The following is a 19,259-nucleotide window of genomic DNA, read 5'->3' as shown; positions in this document are numbered from 1 at the left end:
CTCTCCACCCTCCAGAGGCTGTGGTTTGGGGGACAGACGAGACATAGGAAACTGAAAAGTCTTAATCTAGCTCATCCCTGTGGCAGGGCCTGGGCCCTGAATCAGGATTTCTTTGGCTGCCAAGCATCAGGAACATGTGGCTCATTCCAGAATAGGCGCTTGGAGCACCGAACTATGGACCAGCTGCGGAAAACACCAATAGTCACTTGGCAGACTACCTCTTCTCTGCTCATCTTTGCAAGAATGATTCAGAGTCACCGCACACTTTGCATTTTGACATCTGTGGGCCCTGGAACAGAGCCTGTGACACCTGGAATGTCCTATTTTTCACTTTTGAGGGTGCACCAGTGCACCTGATATTACAGGGAACACTTTATCAAAATCCCATAAAACTGAGATATTTATCCCCTTGATTTAACATATTTGAATAGGTATCCAGGGAGCTGTGACTTTAGAATGATGGAACTAATTCAGGGTGTGGCTTATGGACTTGATCTCATACTCTTACATACGGAAAACCCATCTGTGCACATGTGCATGTGCGTGCACACACAACTACACATGCACACACCTGCCCTCCTGACTCTCTTCATCTCACCTGCCGACTGCCCGTAAAGGGTACACTTCTCACCCCCACACTGCCTCTTCCAGCTCTACACAGCTAGGGCTCGGGGAACCTGGTCTCTTGCCACAGAGGAGACTGAGACAAGAAGATAAGGCAGACTACAAGAGGGTAAATATAGCAGAGGGGAGTGTAAGGAAGGGAGAGATGAATTCTGACCTGGCAATCTGGGAAGTCCTCAAGGCTGAGGCCCATTAAGCAGGAGCTGGAAGGATGAGCCATACATCTAGGAAACGCTAGACAGAAGGAGATTCCAGACAGTGGGATGAGCTTACTAAAGATTCAGAAGTATAAAAGTTCAAGGCCCATTTTATTTGAAAGGGGTGGGTGGTAGCAAATCATCTTACATGACTGGAATACTTTGTAGGGTGAGGGGAAGGGCCACAAAAATATAATAGAGCCAGAACGCAGAAGACCTCGAAATCCAGGCCGAGAATTGTGATTTTCCTCATCTCTCTCCTTGTATAATGTATTAATTATGGTGTGTCTGACCATGCATTTGCATGTTTCTGGGCTTTCTGTCTTCACGGGTAAGGTTAGGACTACGCCTGCTACAATTGAATTTGTACAATGCAGAGAACAGTAGGGATATGAATAATGCCCCTTACACACCACTCATGAACGTCAGAGATCATGGCACTGATTCTTTACAACAGGAAGGGAACCAAGTTAACCACATATTAAAGTCTCCCCATAGTTTTTATAGCTGGTTCCTATTGTGTCCTATGGTTTGAGTGTGATATGCCTATGACATGGAGCTTTGAGATGGTCACAGAATCAGATTTTCTTCCCAGAGTGCCCCCAGATGATTTGCTCATCTGTTGGGAATTAACAATATCAGTATAAATCCAGGTTCCTTAGCTGGTCTCTCATCTTGTCTGCCAAATGTGCTAAGTTATTTTAAGCCATTAGAAGCACGTGGTAGAATCCCATTATGGCTTGGACCATTATTACACAGACTTGGATAGAACACAGATCAAATCATGACCCCCAAACCTGACTGCAAACAGGAAAAGCCTATATCTCTAACAACTCACCTATAAAATCCCCTAGCTCTGCTTGCGTAAAGAAGTCCCAGTGTTTGCTCAGTGATACAGAAGCCAGATCAAAACTCCTCACTGTTTCAGTAGACCCCTCAAAGAACAGAATGAAGGGCAAATGATCATATCAACCTCAGTGATATGCTACTGAAAAGTAGGATGAGAACAGTTGGGTCTAGCATGCAAAATGACTCCAGCACACAGACAAAACAAAGCTGAGACAGACGCGTGCTAAAGAGGGAGCGGCAGATAATGGGCCTCTCTTCCAGCTGGGACTATCAAATAAGGCGCCGTGAAGGAGGCCACATCCAATGGGGCTTGGAGGGAAGAGTGGACTTTTTGACAGATTCTACCACATTCCAGGCAAGGCAAAAAGCAAGCAGGAGGAAAGCTTCAGGGCACACTTGAAAGTAATCCTCCCTAGAACCCCTGAGGCAGGAGCACCCCCCCCCCACCCCACCCCCTACCCCCCAGAGAGGGTAATGAGCATCCTTCAGCCTTTGCTCCAGCGGGCAAGTGAGATGGGGTGACACCAGCCTGCGGCACTCCTGAGCAGCCCTCATCAGCGGGGTAGCGATCACTCATGGCCATTTCAAAGGAACTTCCTTTCTAAGCTACCCCAGATGCACAGCCGCGCCTGGAGCAGGGGAGAGAGGAGCAAGGCCCCTCTGTCCTCGAACTTCCAGGCTCTAACCTGCCCCTGACCCGGAGAAGGGCAGGGCAGCTGCGCATACCAGCTTCCTAACTCAGCGAGGGGGCCGCGAGGGGGGCAGCTGGGCCTCGGGGGCCTGTAAAGCGCACACAGGTGCGCGGCGGGCGGGGAGGCCGGGGCGCCGGGAACCCGGCCGGGAGAGTGGGGCGCCGGGTCGCGCGGGCGCCGCCAGCCCCGCACCTGCGCGGACCCCCTCCCTGCACACTGGCGGAGAAGCCCGCACCCCGGCGGGAATCGAAGCCCGGATGCGCATGATTCCTTAATATTGGCCACATTCGGGTGGGCCCCTTGCCAAGTGGACCGCAACGAAGTTTTTGTTGGGATGTGATTGACCCTGTGGTTTCTTCCTCCGGGAGGCCAAACGCTCCGGGCCCTGCGGGGACGGAGTGCCGGCTGTCGCGGCTACGCTCAGGCTCTGGCTTCCCCGGAGCCACTGCAGAGTCGGCTCTCCGGCACTGTTGTGTAGAGCAAGAGTGCCCTCTAGTGGCACCCAGGGGAGTACTCTGTAACGAGAGTCCGGCTTGGAGGTGGGAGGGTAGTAAGGAGCAAGCAAAGCTGGTGCCCACTCTCCAGCACACACTCAGATTCTTACACATTCTCCTTCCTCTCCCTCCTTCCTCCTTCTCCCCTGGCCGCCACTCCTTCTTTCCCGCCTTCCCCCTCTCTCATAGTTAAGGATCCAGAAACTGAGACCAGAAGGGACTGTTCACATGTTTAGGCCTGTACCTTTCATTCCGCAAGTCTGCAAGTCTGCAAGACTCGGGTCTCTGGCCCTCCAGTCCAGTATCTTTTCTTTCTGGGTTCGTCTGCCGGCATATTTATATCCAATCCTTCTATTGAGTACCTGCTATGTAAGTTGGTATAGGAAAAGTGCAGGGATGAACAGGACAGACACATGGTCTTCTGTCTAGTGGACTGATAAGCAGTCAGCAATGCCAGTACCCTGTGATGAGGGCAGAGACCCAAGAAGTATGGGGTAGCACTTTGGAGCAGCACCTGACCTGAAGGACAGATGGGAGGAGTTAGCCAGAAAAAGGAACATGGAAGTGGGAGGGAGTAGAAGGCTCCAGGCAGCAGGAACAACATGTCCACAAATTCTGAGATCAGAGATTTGTTGGGAGAAATTGCAGCATAGAATGAGAGGAGGTGGTGGGAGTGGGGAGCTGGAATGGGCAGGGCAGGGACTAGGGCGAGCCTCTCTAAGGGGCTGGAGAAGTGGGTAAAAGGCTTTGCTTACGGGGTCTTGTAAAGGCTTTGGACAGTGTTTTAAGATCAGCAGGGAGCTACTGAACCCTAGGTAGGTGAATGTCATGATCACAGTTCTATTTGTGCAGGATCATTCTGAGTTTGACATTAAACACTGCCTCAAGCTAGATGTTAGGCTCTGGACAACCACCTAAAAAAAAGACAGGAGGAACCTTAGGTTTCATCTAGTCTGTCTTACACATAGAAAGAAGAGAAGACAAATCACTCCCTCAAAGTAGCTGAGGCAGAACGATTATCTCTAAGTCCCTTCACCTCCCACTCAAGGTCCCAAGTATACCTGCTAGAAGCATACACAGCTCCCAAGCCTGCTCCCAATAATACACTGGCTCCCCCAGTCTCTGCCCCCACAAAAGGTCAGCCAGGGCCAGGCCAGAGTCTAGCAATCTTCATATATCTTCAAGACTGGCAAGGGGTATGCTCACTAGACCTGCTTCTCTGGGACCTCAGAATAGTTGAAAGCTTGCTTCTGTATCCAGGGCCAGCGAGAAACAGGGCAAGACATGATGACCAGAAACTGTAGACAGGTGGTGGGGGGAAGGAGGGTGACCTGGGCAAGGGGCTCCCATAGAGACCTGGAGAGCAGAGGGCTTGACTCCACACTGACACATTGAATCCCATTTCAAATAACATGCAAAATAAAGAAAACAAATTTAGGAATTGAAAAGTAACTCAGACTTTGTAAAAACAGATGGTGATAAAATGCAGTTGTCCTAATATTTGGATAATTTAAATGCCTTCAGCAGCTAGGGAATTAAGAAAAATAATTCAACATAGGCTGGATCATTTAGCATTTGGTTTGAAAAGTCATGAGCAGTAAAGGAGGTCCCAAAATATGATGGAAATATGATAAGGAAAGGTTTTGAAATAAAGAAACATGATCTTGGTGAGTGACATCTGGAATTGGAGCACCACACGAAATAGTAGAGAGAGGTGTCAGAGGACTGAATTTGAGACCTAGCTTAGCCACCTATTAGCTATGTGACCTTGCCCAGACCACTTAACCTCTCTGACCTCACCTCAATAATAAAGTTACAATAATAATAACAATAACTGCCCCATGTACTTCACAGGGCTCTTTAGCAATCTCGAGGGAGCATTGCAAATCTCACTCCTACCACTTACTGGCTGTGTAACTTAGTTGAGGCACCTCTAAGCGTTGATTTCCTCATGGATAATATAGGGATACTAACCCCCGCCTTAGTTAGTCATTGGAAGGACTAAATCCAATAGTCAAAGGAAATCATAACAAAATGCCTTTTACATAGACATTGTGTACTAATCAGTGACTTTCATCATCAGCGTGATTGTTTTTAAACTTACAAATTTTTCACAAAAATGAAAGATTATTGTAATATTTAGCATAATGTGACTTCATTGGGTAACAGGATAATTATTAAAAGAAAAATGTAAGCAGGAAAAATAGAATGGAGGTGGTAAAGCACATGGTCTCTCTTTATAATGGAGGGACTTTATAGATGAGGATGTAAGGGGGATCAGGGTCTCAGGAAATTAACTCATGTTGGCTTAGCTAAGAGATGGTCATATAGATCTTTTTTAAGGATAAAAAATACTATCCATGATCAATGGCCTCATGTCAGGTTGGGATAAGTTATCTGGTGAATGACTGAGAATCAGCGATAATTCAGGTCTTATCTAACATCTCCAGAACCACTGAGAGTGAGAGTAATTGGTAGGTTAATGAAATCTGTGAAGACACTCCATGAACCTCCAGGGAGCCTCTCTCAAGCTGGAGAAACTCCACCCCAGAAGATCAGAAGTAATGCAAAAGAGCCTCAGAGCTCATTCACTTGTCCCAAAATATTTTGTCCCTCTATGCCAACCACCTTGTTAGGCACCAAGGATTTAGGGGTGAAAGACGTGATCCCTTTCCTAACCAAGCTCACAGCCCAGTGAGGGAGAGAGTAAGACACTACAGTTCAGTGAGATGGTTATTGAGAAGTTTGGGATACACAAAAGTCCAGAGTTGGGGCTTCTGCCCAGCCCAGGGATCAGAGAAGGTTCCCCAGAGGGGACAGCACGTGAGGAGTTCTGCAAGGACCCAGTGTGGTTAGTCTAACAGGGGAGGAGGGTGGGCTGTGCTCCAGGAGGAAGGGGCACTGCATACGTGGGACTGCAGGGTGTTGAATTCAGTCACTCCAGGTGAGGGCGTAGGCCTTGCAAAGGACTAGGGTTCCTCTGTGATGTCGGCACATGTCATGGCCCTCTCCCATTATAGTTAGTGTCCTTTTAAATCTCTTGCTTGAAAAAAGCACATCATGTCCCCCTCCTCCCAACAAAAAGTCTGTTAGGAATTTTATAACAATTTTAAATGAACTTGTGTCTTATGAATCCCAAATGTACTGATATTTACATTTGCAAAATATTTACTATACTTTCAAATGAAGTTGTGTACTTTATTCCCAATTGTAAGTGGGAACTTACACTCCCAAATGTGTCTACTTACATTTTCATTTGAGAAATATTTATTTCGTTTATGTGCAAGACTTAACTATCTTTTCATTGTGAAACAATCTTTATTCATGATTATAACTGCCAACTCAGCCCATACCCACCCCCTGAGGTCAGTGAGCCACAGTTAACAGGGGAGAAGGGGGTGCTGGCAGGATCTGAGACTGAAGAGCTAGCCAGAGCTAGGCCTCGTTGTCCATGTGAAAGCAGAAGGGATGGGGAGATGCCGGAGAGGTTAAAGCAGTGACAGCAATTGATTGCTCTGTCAGCACTGTGGCAGGCAGCAGGAGGAAGGCGAGGCAGGGGGCAAAGAGACGGGTTACATGGCAAGTTCTGAACTAGAATAGTAGCAGTGCAGGGAGAGAAAGCAGATATGAAAAATATTAAAAGGTAGAATTGATTGGACTCAGTGCCCCTGACAGAGAATTGGGGGCAAAGTCCCAGATGCCCAGCTTTCTGGCTTAGGTAATTGGATAGATGGTGTTACCAATACAAAAAAGGCAGAGAAAAGGACAGGGTTTGAGGAGAAGATTTTGACTTTGGACATAGAGACTTTGAAGTTCCTGTGGGACAGCCAAGGGGAGATACACTAGTTAGAAGGATTTAGGTCTGGTTTGGAAGCATTGATGTGGATAACAATCAAAGTCCTGGGTGTGGGTAAGCGCACTCAGTGGGAGTGTGCAGTGTGGGAGAATAAGAGATCCAAGGACAAAGCACCAGCACCCGAGAGACAGGTAGAAGCCAGTAGTCCCCCCTCAAAAGGCAACCACATGCAGAAATGAAGGATCAAGAGAGTGCGTGAGGGAGAGACAGAGAGAGACAGAGAGAGAGAGAGAGAGAGGTGTCCCATGGGAGCTAAGGGAAAAGAGGGCTTTAAGAGGAACCATGAACTTGTCACTCCCAAAAGCAGTCAAGTACAAGGACCAGTAAGTGTCCCGTAACTACAGCAAAAAGAATTAATAACAAAACACCATCTCCCACTTACGGGTTCGTTATGCTCTCAAAGTACCTCATACTTTGTATTTCATGTCTCTGGCCCTGCAGCCTATAGCAGTTGCAGAAATGAGAAAACCTCAGGAAGGGAGGTGAAGAGATTTGCCAGACCGTCTAGCAAGTCAGTGATGGGGATCCTGGAATTAGAGATCGGTCCAGAATCTCAACCGTGCTCCCTGGTTCCACCCATACTCGGGTTAGCTTTTGAAATAACCAGTAAGGAATCAGAATGGGGCCTGTTCCAGGATAGCAATATAGAAATTCAAAGGCTGGCTTGCTTATCACACTGTGTTGCACTTTCCAGAACCCAGAGATTCCAGTGCTCTGGGATCACACAAAGTTAAATTCCTTAGCGGGAGGGGCTGGCCCCCAACTCCATATGTAAGAGGGACCACTGAAGGTTTTCAAGTAGAGCAGGGATATCAATTGAGTATTCATTGGAAAGATTAATTACATTATTGAACTTTTATTTGATGGTGCATATGTCTGGTTGTTGGATATTCACACCACCTGAAATAAAATAATGAGAATACACTGTGAAGACCTGTTCTGGCTTTTTTTTTTTTTTTTTTTTTTTTTTTTTTTTGTAACTGGGCCCCTTCTCCTCATCCTGCATCCCACTCCAATGAGTAGATGAGTAGACAGACTGTCTTCACCAGAGAGGGTCACTCACATTTGGATCAAAAGCTCCTTGCAGATTTGATGAGGTCAACACTTACCAGATCTCGGTTCTCCTACTTCTACACTTTTCCAGAGGCAGGCCTGGCTCTCCAGTCCCCTGCTCCCTCTTTCATTCCTCAGTCATACAGACAAGAGGAGGGTGGCTGTTCCTCTGTCAGATCTGGACCAGGCCCAAACTTACCCATGCGGGACAGATCTGGACCTACCTCCCTGCCTCGCTCTCTGCTGGGAGCAATTCACAACACACTCCTCTCTGGGAGTTCACTGCTCTGTTGGGGAGAGGTCTGCTTATCTCTCTCTAAACCTATCATTCATAGCACACAAGGAACATGAAACAAAGACCTTTATATCAGTTTCTAACATTTCATTCTCTTTACAGCTCAGATTATATCACTGCAATGTTATCACGTCGGAGATTGGGCAAGGCCCCAAAATAGCCATCACTATGCAATGTTGATTTTCTGAGGGTGACTCACAGCCTTATTTCCAGCTGGTGGCCTGGCTCTAGCCTTTTCTTCTGACCCAGAAAACTGAGCTTCCATCTGGGTACATAGCCGTACGAGTCATTCTGAGTCAGGAACAGCTGGGAAGTTCTCTGGATTTTGTACCACAGGCCAAGGATGGGTGATGAGTTATTTCCCTTTCTCCTAAGTGTGCTCCGTATGTGGCCCTCTTTCCAGGATTGGAGATGGCTGGTGCACAGGAAGAATAAAAGCAAGCGGGATGGGTGAACTCAAATTTTAAAAAATGCGTACTTTATCACCTACTCCATTGTGCTGCTAAAACAGAAACATCCGTTCAATATTTGATAAGAAAACTCAGACTAGAAAAAGGAGTCTCTAAATGTCTCTGTCCTCCTTCAGAACAACCCTAGTCAAGTGACATGATGTTAATTCTCTAATCTCTCAAATAAATTAAAGATAGCAGTTAAATAGGAGATTTCTGAGGCCATCATAAGCCTTCGGATCATTCCACAGGAAAAAATTCTTTAGGTAGAAAGTCAAACAGATTTGCTATTATGATTTTAAAAATAGGCCTAAGACACTTTTCAGCTTCTGCATCATGGACTTCTCATTTGTCTAAATGCTGTGTCTCTGGAACTAGACTTCCTGTGTTCAAATCCTGGCTCCCAGCACTACATGCTGTGTGACCTTGGACGGTCGTTTAGCCACTCGAGGTAAAATGGGATAATGGCAATTTCTTTCTCAGAGCATTGCTGGAATTTTTTTAATGAGTTTTTAGAAGTAAAACGCCCAGGTGAGCACTTGGGCACAGCAAGTGTCAGTAAGTGACGGCTGGGCAAGTATCAGACAGGCTCTGCTGGGATGATGAATGACAAGCCCGTGCTATTTTTCTTCACTGCAGGTCAGTGCAGCTGAATGGCCAGCCCTTAGTGATGGTGGATGATGGGACCCTCCCAGAACTGAAGCCCCGCCCCCTGCGGGCCGGCCGGACATTGGTCATCCCTCCAGTTACCATGGGCTTTTATGTGGTCAAGAATGTCAACGCTTTGGCCTGCCGCTACCGATAAACCACCCTCACAGTCACAAGCTACCAGCAGGCCTGCTGAACTGCTTTCCACTCTCCTGCCCTAATAGTGTCCTTATTTTTCAGACATCTTCTTAGCAACAAAACAGTCTCTGCTGCCCAATCCTGCTGGAATCAGCACAGACTTGCTCTGCAAAGAGACAAATGCTGTAGCATGAGCTTAGCCTAGGTAGGCCACATCCGCCCCGAAGGAAAATGTAGACATCACCCGTACCTATGTAAGGATGAAGGTATGTGTGTAGACCTGTATGTATCCATGTACACGTACCATGAAAACAAGCTGACGGCACACTCCCAGGACCAAGGAAACAACTCTCCATGATCCTGGTCACATAGCAATAGAACTATGGCTCTGAGCCTGTGATGGCTGCCCTCCGCAGAAGATGAGGAAAGAAATAACCAGGTGGGCCTGAAAGAGCCCAGCCCTCTCCCAACTCCTTTCCTTGGCCTGTTCCCTTCTGTTGCCCTGGGTTTCCTACCACCTCTCTTCCCACAGGGGAACAAGTGGGTGGGTCAGCGCCGGCCTGCTGGGCAAGCTGTTTATGTCATTTCCTGGCTGATGTATGAGTGTGCGCATCTGGGCTTCTGACAGTGGCATCCATCACTCGCTATTCCTCTGGGAAACGGGTGCTTCCAAAGTAAAATTGCAATCATACTCCAGGTTTTGTAAAAGGGTTCTACTCCTCTGTGAATCCAGATTCCCCCTGGGTCGGAATGGGAGTCAGGTAACAATATTCATGGAGTGGAGAACAATGTATTAGGCACCACAAAAAGCAATCATCATCCGTCATGTGTCTGGGAGGGAGAGAGTTTTAGTACGAAGAGAAAGCACGCTGAACCACCACAGACGCATGCACACATGCACGCACACCCCAACTGAACAAGCAAGTAATTAGACCTGCATCAAATCTGAGAGAATCTTAAGAGCTTGTAGAGCAAGCCCTTCATGGCTTGTTTGACCAAAACCATAAAAAACTGTATAAATCAGAAGTCATTGGATCTAACCTTTCTGCCTCTTCCTAAGTAGCTGTGTGCCTCTCAATGGCATTTACTGGGCAGAAATCTAATCTGGTCATGAAAGATGACCAGGTCTGTGCTATCCCGGACCAGCCAGTGTGAGCACAGAACAAAGTTTTCAGCTCACCACCTGGGGCAAGGGGGAATCTGGAGGTGGAGGTCTGGTGGGGAACTGTGGGGTGGTGGGTGGGAAGCCCCTGGGTTGGGGAGGGGGAAGCAGACTGATTTAAAGTTCATGATAAAGACCTTCTGTATGATTCAAGGGGTAAGACTCAAATAAGCTGCCACTGAAATGACTGTCTTTTTGCGGGTTTGATTTTCTTTCTCAGGATAAAGGACATGAATGGCGCTTTTTCAAAGGAGGAGATATTTGACAACGTCAGAGGGTTCCAATTAAGAGAGCAGTCCGGTTTCTGCTGTTGAGAGAGGGTAGGAGAGGAGTGGAGGGGCAGGGTTGCTGAGGCCAGGGGCCAGGCGGATGCCTAAGATGCCCAAAGGGCTTAGGACAGGGCCAGGTCTGAGGTGAGACTTGGGAGGAAGATTACACAAGGGAGGAAGTCCAGGAGACTCAGCTGGGAGAAGCGGGCATTTGGGAGAGGGAAGCCCACGGGCGCATTCTATTAGGCACGAGGCAGAGAGTGGACTCGGTTTTGAGGTGTTTGTCAGCAGGTGTGGGCGGACGACAACACAGGAGGTTGGTGCCACCGCCAGCACAAAGGGGGGCCAAGGACTGGGCTGGACCCGGTCAGTGGGTGTGCTCTGCCTGGAAGCAACGGGGGCCTCCTCTTCTCGGGAAGCAGGCACCTTCTGCCGAAGGCTCAGCTCTGCGAGGGGAGGAGAGAGAAGTGCCAAGACCCGGGATAGAAAGCAGGGAAAGCAGAGTCAGAGGACAGCCCAAGTGAGGAAGAGAGAGGAAAAGAGACAAATAAGTTGTTTCTCCAAGCTTTAAAAAAATGTGTGCAGATATCAAAACCTCTTCTATGTGCCGTACAGGCATAGCTGCAAAGCGCCTGCTGATGACGCGAGTAAGTGGCTGTCTCTGCAGGCCTGGGCCCGGGCCTGGCTAGTTTGCTTTACGAACATAGTAGCCCCCTGAAGGAGTCACCAGTTTCACCCCCACCTTCTTGTGAGCACAGAGAGGTTCATAGCCTACCTGGGGCCACCCAGGGGAGTGGGTTGCTGAGCTCAGAATAATCCAGAGCCTGCTCATTTAACCAGCAGGCCCAGGGGTTGCCCGCCTCACAGCCTCACCCCCTTACCTTTCCACAGGTCCTGCTAATTCACTGCAGCAAACCTCCAGAGCTCTGTGCAAGCACACTCTGTAAATAGTGCTGGTTCTTCACTAAGCTTCTAAGCTTGCAGAATACAGGCAGTTTCTGCTTCTTTTATCTTTCTCTGTGTATTAAATGCTCCCAAGGGGTTTAAGTTTTGTTTTTTGGGTTTTTTGGGGTTTTTTGGGGTTTTTTTGTTTTGGTTTTTATTTTTTTTTAGTTAATAAAGGGATAAGGGAATCACTGAAATGTATCTTTGGGGTCCTGCAATTCTAACTTTGCAACTGTCTCATGGAAGAAGTATTTGCATTATTCAAAGGATACTGAGAAACTCACAATAACATCATATTCTGCAAGGATTTCGGTACAGGGCATCTGTCCTGGCTTTTTCATTTTGGAGTGGAAGATAATTACTAAATCAGTAGGGATCACTTCTTATAAGGGATTCCCCGATCACACTCCCCCCCCCCCCAAAAAAAAAACAGCCCGTGGCAAAACTCAGCATCAGAGTGCACATTAGGGGAGCAGGCTTGCCAGGCTGGGCCCTGGAACAAGAGAGTTCAGCCACCAGCCTTCCAGATCAGACTTTTCCTCCTAAAACAAGACATGGCCGAGATCATCTAAGACTTTAGAACCACTTTACTTTAAACTGAAGAATGGCCTTGCAGAAATGCTTATTTGAAAGCATAATAAAAGTATAATGAGAAGTCTGTGCCTTTTGTTGAAACGATTTTCTGCTCTTCCTGCCTCTAGGAATGATTTTCTTTCTCCTTTCTTATCACAAAGGCTCAGAACAAATTCTCATTGTTATTTGAAGAAAGAGTCTCAATTCTTCTACTACCCTGAAAAAGCTGCAACTGTGGGATATTAGCTTATCTTTGGCCGGAGAAACACTTGAAAATCCCAGAACTGGGCTACAATGAGACTAAGTAAGGCCCAGCACTCCCAGAACCGCAATTCCCAATGGCCCACTCGCCTTTGTAGCCCCAGCCCTTCCCCAGTAGTTGTCCAGTCCCCGGGCAGATGGGTCCAAGCCATGTACCCTCCAGAATGGCAGAGGTCATTGGTGGATTCCATCTGAAAGGCCCCTGCTGGCCTTTAGCACTAGGAGTTGCTGAGGCCTCCTGAGGTGGGAGTGGGAAGGGCCCCACAGGGTTGTGACCTGCTGAGCTGCCCAGTGCTCCAGGCCATGCCCAGCCTCTGCGGGTGTGCTCTGCCCTTGCACTCCAGGCCCCTGTGTCTGAGAGGGATGCGGCTGCTGGATTCCCCTTGGAAATCCGCTGAGAACGGTTTTATTTCGGAAAACAAGAGGGCAGTGTTTAAATCCAGCAGAAGCAAAGGTGAACCAGGTGGATACCGCTGGCAGTAAAAATACCAGGACAGAAGAGGACTTTAAAAATGTGAAGCATCAAGAGAGCAGCCAAAAATAATAGACATCTGGCTTGGAGAAGGCAAGGGAAGAATACATAAACATTTATGTAGCAAGGCTCCTCCACTATCCCTTCTCTCCAACCTCAGTGCCCCTGCCCCAGCCTGGACACTGCTCATTGCTTTTCCACTAACTTCTCTCCAGTTCCATGGCCTTCCCTCTGCCACGGACGCCAAACCCGGAGCGCAGGGAAATCTGCTGTACTGAGAGGGAATTAAATCTTGATTGTAGAATTGTTTGCAATCTTTTCTTGGGATGTGCCAGAATTGAAAATAAGACAGTAAGGGGCACTCACAGATAAACAGTTTTTATAAAGCCCAAACAACTGGAGTTTTATAATCACTGCTTCTGAGTTCCACTAACAGGGACACAGAAGCTTCTGTAACTACCTTCCGGGGCCCAGTCCCGGGTGGTGACTGGGGAAGACCTGAGAAGTGATTTGTCCAAGGCCATCTAGATAAGCAGAGTCAGAATCAGATATCGAACCCACATCTATTGAACTCCAAAGCCTGCTCTCACTGCATTGTGCTCTCTCTAATTGGACTGGTGGTGGCCACCTTTTTCTCACCTCCAAATTGCCCACAGCTAGCTTTCTTACCGGCCTGTGTGTGTCTACAGAGAACCCTAGCAGGGCCTTCGCCCAGAACAGCTGGTGTCAAGTATGGGAAAGCCAACTCGCAGTTCTGATGAGTAGTGAGTAGGGCCGTGAGCAGCCTGTGCTGTAAATGGAATGTGTTTTTCTGTAGAATAAAGGACCAGCCTTACCACCACCACCCACCACAGGTGATGATTCCTGATATTTCTAAGTCTTGGAGGTGAGTGGCAGAGCCAGTCAGCACCCACACATGCACTGCCTCTGAGATCATTGCTCCTCCTGCCCCAACTACTGAGAGATTTGGAAGTTTCTTTTCTTCCCAGACTAGATAATAAACCCATTAACTATTGCCTTAGGGGTAGAACTTGCAAAGACCACTCTAAAACAAGAAAGCTAAAATACAAGAAACCAACTGCTTTCATACCCACTTCCTTCCAAACACCAGAGAGCCCCACCCCCGCCTGAGAGCCCTGGGGCATTTGCCAGGAGCTGACCAAGTTCCAAATGACTGGCTCATGAATAAATCCCATGTCCTATGCTCCCAGCAGAGAAAAGGAGGCCCTTCTTTACAGCCCACATCATGAACTTTTCTAATTATTATTCATGAAAATATTCTAGGATTTTTTTCAAGTTGTAAATGTTACGTAATAAATTATATTTTTGGAAGAAGCAAAAAGAAACCTAAGTTTTATTCATCTAAAAGTTGGCAAAGAAAGTGCAGGAACATCTCCCAGGAAAAATTTCTTCTCTGCAGGGGATTTTAACAGGTGTTAATATTTGCTTCCAAAAAACAGATTATATTAAGGTTTATATGAGCTTGGCGATTGCAGAGAATTTGGGTCCATGAGGTAGTTTCTATTTTGAGGTAACACTCTGTAAGTAATAAAATGTGAATACTCTTAACTTTCTGTTCTCAGGGTGTTCTGTGGGGAGAGGGGCCCACTGTCGTCCACACTACATTTTGACCCAATGAACTAACACATGATGGGGATCGTTGATTTCATGATGTGCTGCTCTCTCCCGCTTCCCTCTTCCCCGCAAGCCCTGCTTCAAGTACTCTAAGTGGAAATTAAGTTTTATTTTTCAAGTTAGATGTCATTGATGATGTTTGAACTGCAATAACAGATAAACCCCAGAGTCTCAGTGGTTTAACATAAACGACGTTTATTTCTTCCTAACAGATCGTGTAAAGGTCAACTGGTGGTAGTGGGGTAAGTAGTGGTTCCATGCACATAGTCCGTCAGGGATCCAGACTGGCAGGCTGTGTGCCATTTTAGCACTTGGCCTCCAACATTGCTATGGGCATCAACATGCAGCGGGAAGACAAGGAGAGTGTGTAGAATCACATGGGAGTAGTTTGGGGGACCTAACCTAGAATTAGCATAAATTCCTTCCACTCAATTCCATTAGCCATAAGTCAATTACACGGTCCCATCTAGATGCTGGGGTTTCATAAATAAAGTCCCTGACTGGACAGTCACTTCTCAACAACAATTATATTTTGTTGCTATAAATGGAATGTCTTTGATCCCCCCCCAAGATTGGTATGTTGAAACCTTACCCTATGTGATAGATTCCCAATGTGATGGTATTTGGAGGTGTGGCCTTTGGGAGGTGATCAGGTTGTGAGGGATGAGCCTTCATGAGTGGGATTATAAGAGAAACCCCAGAGGGCTCTTTTGCCTCTTCCACGACTTGGGGACACATCGAAAGTGGGCTCTCAGCAGACGCTGGAGCAGCTGGAACCTTGATCTCGGACTTCCCAGCCTCCAGAACTGTGAGGAATAAATTTCTGTTGTTTATAAGCCAAGCAGTCTATGGTATTTTTGTTATAACAGCCTCAACAGACTAAGACATTCATGAAAAAGGAGCACAAAACTTTGATGGACAGCTAGGAAACCAGAAAATTTATCAATGATGTTGGGTCCCTCTAACTGAGTGTCATCAAGTGAGTGTTACAGACCATGTGTGAGGATACCTAAATTCAAAGGATTTTTTTTAATACTTCAGAATGACCTAAAGAAGCTTTCTTTTGCCTCTTTCCATTCCCTTAAGTCTTGCTACTCCTAGTACTTGGCTGAATTTTAGCAGAAAACGATCTGTGTTGTTCCACCGCTATCCAGTTAGGATGCATCTAGTACTGGATGCTCTGCCCTCTACTAACAACATTAGTGGCAAATATGTGGGAAAATCTAAATAAATATAAAATAATAATAATAATGTCTCATGAGATTTAAAATACAGAAAATTAAAAATGCATTACAATAGCATACATTTTAAAAGCAGGCAAAGGGAAAGTATTCTAGCATCCTTTCATTTTCAAGGAAGAGGTAATTTATATTAAACTTTCATAAGTTAAGGAAGCATGTTTTAATCTCTAGGGTAACCACTAAAAGAATATTAAAAGAGTGTATTATTTCTAAGTGAATGAGGGAAGGAGGGAGAGTAGAATCAAAATAAAAAAATAGTTGATTTATGGGCACCTGGGTGGCTCAGTCAGTTGAATGTCGGATTTTGGCTCAGGTCACGATCTCATGGTTTGTGAGTTCGAGCCCCATGTCGGGCTCTGTGCTGACAGCTGAGAGCCTGGAATCTGCTTCAGATCCTGTGTCACCCCTCTCTCTCTTCCCTTCCCCCGCTCACGTTCTCTTGTTCTCTTTCTCTCTCCCTCTCTCCCTCTCTCTCTCTCCTCTCTCAAAAATAAACAGTAAAAAAAATTTTAAAGATAGTTGGTTTAAAAGAAAGCAAGAAGGGGCGCCTGGGTGGCGCAGTCGGTTAAGCGTCCAACTTCAGCCAGGTCACGATCTCGCGGTCCGTGAGTTCGAGCCATCTGGGCAGATGGCTCAGAGCCTGGAGCCTGTTTCCGATTCTGTGTCTCCCTCTCTCTCTGCCCCTCCCCCGTTCATGCTCTGTCTCTCTCTCTGTCCCAAAAATAAAAAATAAAAAACGTTGAAAAAAAAAAAAAAAAGAAAGCAAGAAATAAAAGAAAACAAAGAACAGGGGGACAAATAGAAAACAGTGAGATGATAGATTTGAACACAAATCTATTCTATTTGAGAGAGAGAGCACACACAGGGAGGGGCAGAGAAAGAGGGAGAGGGAGAATCCCAAGCAGGCTTCACACCAAGTCAGCACAGAGCCCGACACAGGGCTCCATTTCACAAATCACGGGATCATGACCTGAGCCAAAACCAAGAGTTGGACGCTTAACTGACTGAGCCCCCCAGATGCCCCTAGTTTTGACTTTTAAAACCACTAATTGAAACAGTATTAAATTGATTATCAAACCTTTTCCATCCCTTTAAATTCTGCACTCAAGGTGAGCATGTCGTTCTCCTCACCCAGTCCTGGTCCTGAAGCCAATAAAGGAGAAAAAATGGAATCATAAAAATACTTGATAAATGTTCTTAAAGGCATACAAGGAGGAAAAAAGGAACAAAGAAAAGATAGGACAAATACAAAACAAATAGCCAGATAATGACTGACAGACTAAACCATAGTAATAATCACATTATATGTGAGTTGTTCTTAACATACAAGCTGACAATTCAGCCTGGCACAGATTGTCATTCTGGGTAAAAAATAAGACCCAACTATATGCTGCCTGCAAAAAAAATTGTGCTTTACATATGAAAACATGAGTAGGTTAAAAGTAAAGGATAGAAGATCACATATGCAGGGGAGGTAGAATGTCTGCTCTACCTCTCAGGGTTTCTGGCTGAGGCTGCCATAAAACAGAGAAATAGGAGACAAGCACAGAGATTTTATTTAGTGATTTTTAACATGAACGTGAGAGCCCCCACAAGAAAAATGAAGACCTAAAGAACTGGCTAGGCCTCAGTGTGTATATACTACGTTGAAGAAAGATTGGCAATTGTGGGAAAGTAACTAAACTCTATGGGGAGACTAAAGAAAGGTAAGAGTTAGTTTAACCAGGTCTCTTTGCACAGATTTCTCTTTGCCTAGACTTTCCCTCTTTGGTGAGAAGAAAGCTCCTTTCCTCCTGGGATAGAGAGGGCCTCTTTCCCATGGGAGTTTCATCTCTCGCTTGCAGAAAGAAAAGGAAAGTCAGCGTGCTTTTAGCTCACAATCATCAATATACCAAAGCGGTGTATTTTGGGGGAGCATGTCCTGAACTCTGCCACAGGCCAGGTGGGCACTAATCAGAATAAAGCCGAAGTGACCATACCATTCTCAAACAAAGTAGATTTAGTGCAGTGGATAGTGTCAAAGATTAAAAGGTAATTTCCTAATGATACAGGGGCTAATTTGTTAAGAGAACATAACAATCATAAATGTTTATGTATCAAATAACAGAGCTTCAACATATATGAGGCAAAAGCTGGCAAGACTGGGAGGGGAAAGAGACAAATCCATAATTACACTTAGAGAATTCAGTACCATTATCTCAATATTTGATAAAGTGCGCAGAAAATCATTAAGAAGACAGAAGACTTAAGTGTTGCTCTCAACCAACTTGACCTGACATTTATAGATCACTCAACCCAACAAAAGAAAAATACCTACATATTCTTTTCTAGTACACCAGGAACATTCACCAAGATTTACCATATCCTAGGCCATAAATAAATTGAAAAGGAGTCAAGTCATACAAAGCATATTCTCTGACCAAATGGAATTGAAATAGAAACCAATAACAGAAAGATACCCAGAAAACCATCAAATAGTTGGAAATTAATAACATACTTCTAAATAATCCATGGGCCAAAAAATAATCAAATGAAAAATTAGACAGCTTTTTGAACTAATTGAAAATGAAAATAAAACATATCAAAAGTGGGAGCTGATAAAAAAACAAAAGTGGGAGCTGATAAAACAGTACCTTGGGGGAAATTTATAGCAGCAAACTCCTTTTTTAGAAAAAAAGACAAAAGGTCTCAAATCAATGGGTCAGTTTCTAAGAAACTAAAAAAAAAAAAAAAAAAAAAAAATTAATTAAATCCAAAGTAAATAGAAGAAAGGATATAGTAAATAGCATGGAAATTGGTGAAATAAAAAACAGAAAAACCAATGAAAATTGCTGAAACCAAAATCAGTTTCTTCGAGAAAATCAATAAAATCCTTAGTGTGACCTGAATCCTTCTAAATTTATTGAACAGAATAGAGAGCCCAGAAATAGATCCACACATTTATAGTCAATTTATTTGAGACAAATGTGTCAAAGTAATTTAATGGAGAGAGGATATTTTTTTCAACAAATGGTGCAAGAAAAATTGGATATACATATGCAAAAAAATGAACCTGAAGATTTCTCTCATACTTTCTACAAAAATCAACTTGAAATGGGTCATAGACTTAAATGCAAAATAAGCTGTGAAGCTTCTGGAAGAAAACAGGAGGAAATCTTTGTGACTCTGGTTTAGGCAAAGATGTTTTAGCCAGTGCACAAAAAGCACAAAGATTTCTGTTCTTCAAAAGTTACTGTAAAGAAAATGAAAGACAAAGTCACAGACTGGCAAAAAAAAAAAAAAAAAAAAAAAAAGCAAAACAGCTGATAAAGAATTAATATCCAAATATATAAAGAAATCTTATAAGTAATAAGAAGACACACAGTCCAATTTTAAAATGGGCAAATCATTTGAACACTTTACACAT

At 45.3% G+C, this 19,259-nt stretch overlaps 1 protein-coding gene across 2 annotated transcripts in view; it reads left to right on the top strand.

The window, feature by feature from the left end:
- The window catches only part of HPSE2 (heparanase 2 (inactive)), a 740,027-nt gene extending 729,735 nt beyond the window's left edge, over window positions 1-10,292 (top strand). For both annotated transcript variants that reach the window (XM_047826468.1, XM_047826467.1), the window contains one exon: window positions 9,149-10,292. In XM_047826468.1, the coding sequence (XP_047682424.1) occupies window positions 9,149-9,314 (166 nt within the window). In that variant the 3' untranslated portion in view covers window positions 9,315-10,292. The remainder of the gene's footprint in view (window positions 1-9,148) is intronic.
- Window positions 10,293-19,259: the final 8,967 nt, after the last annotated feature.

This window comes from Prionailurus viverrinus, chromosome D2 (genome assembly GCF_022837055.1).
Source record: "Prionailurus viverrinus isolate Anna chromosome D2, UM_Priviv_1.0, whole genome shotgun sequence".
Lineage (NCBI taxonomy): Eukaryota > Metazoa > Chordata > Mammalia > Carnivora > Felidae > Prionailurus > Prionailurus viverrinus.
This window is presented reverse-complemented; position numbering and strand designations above follow the sequence as displayed.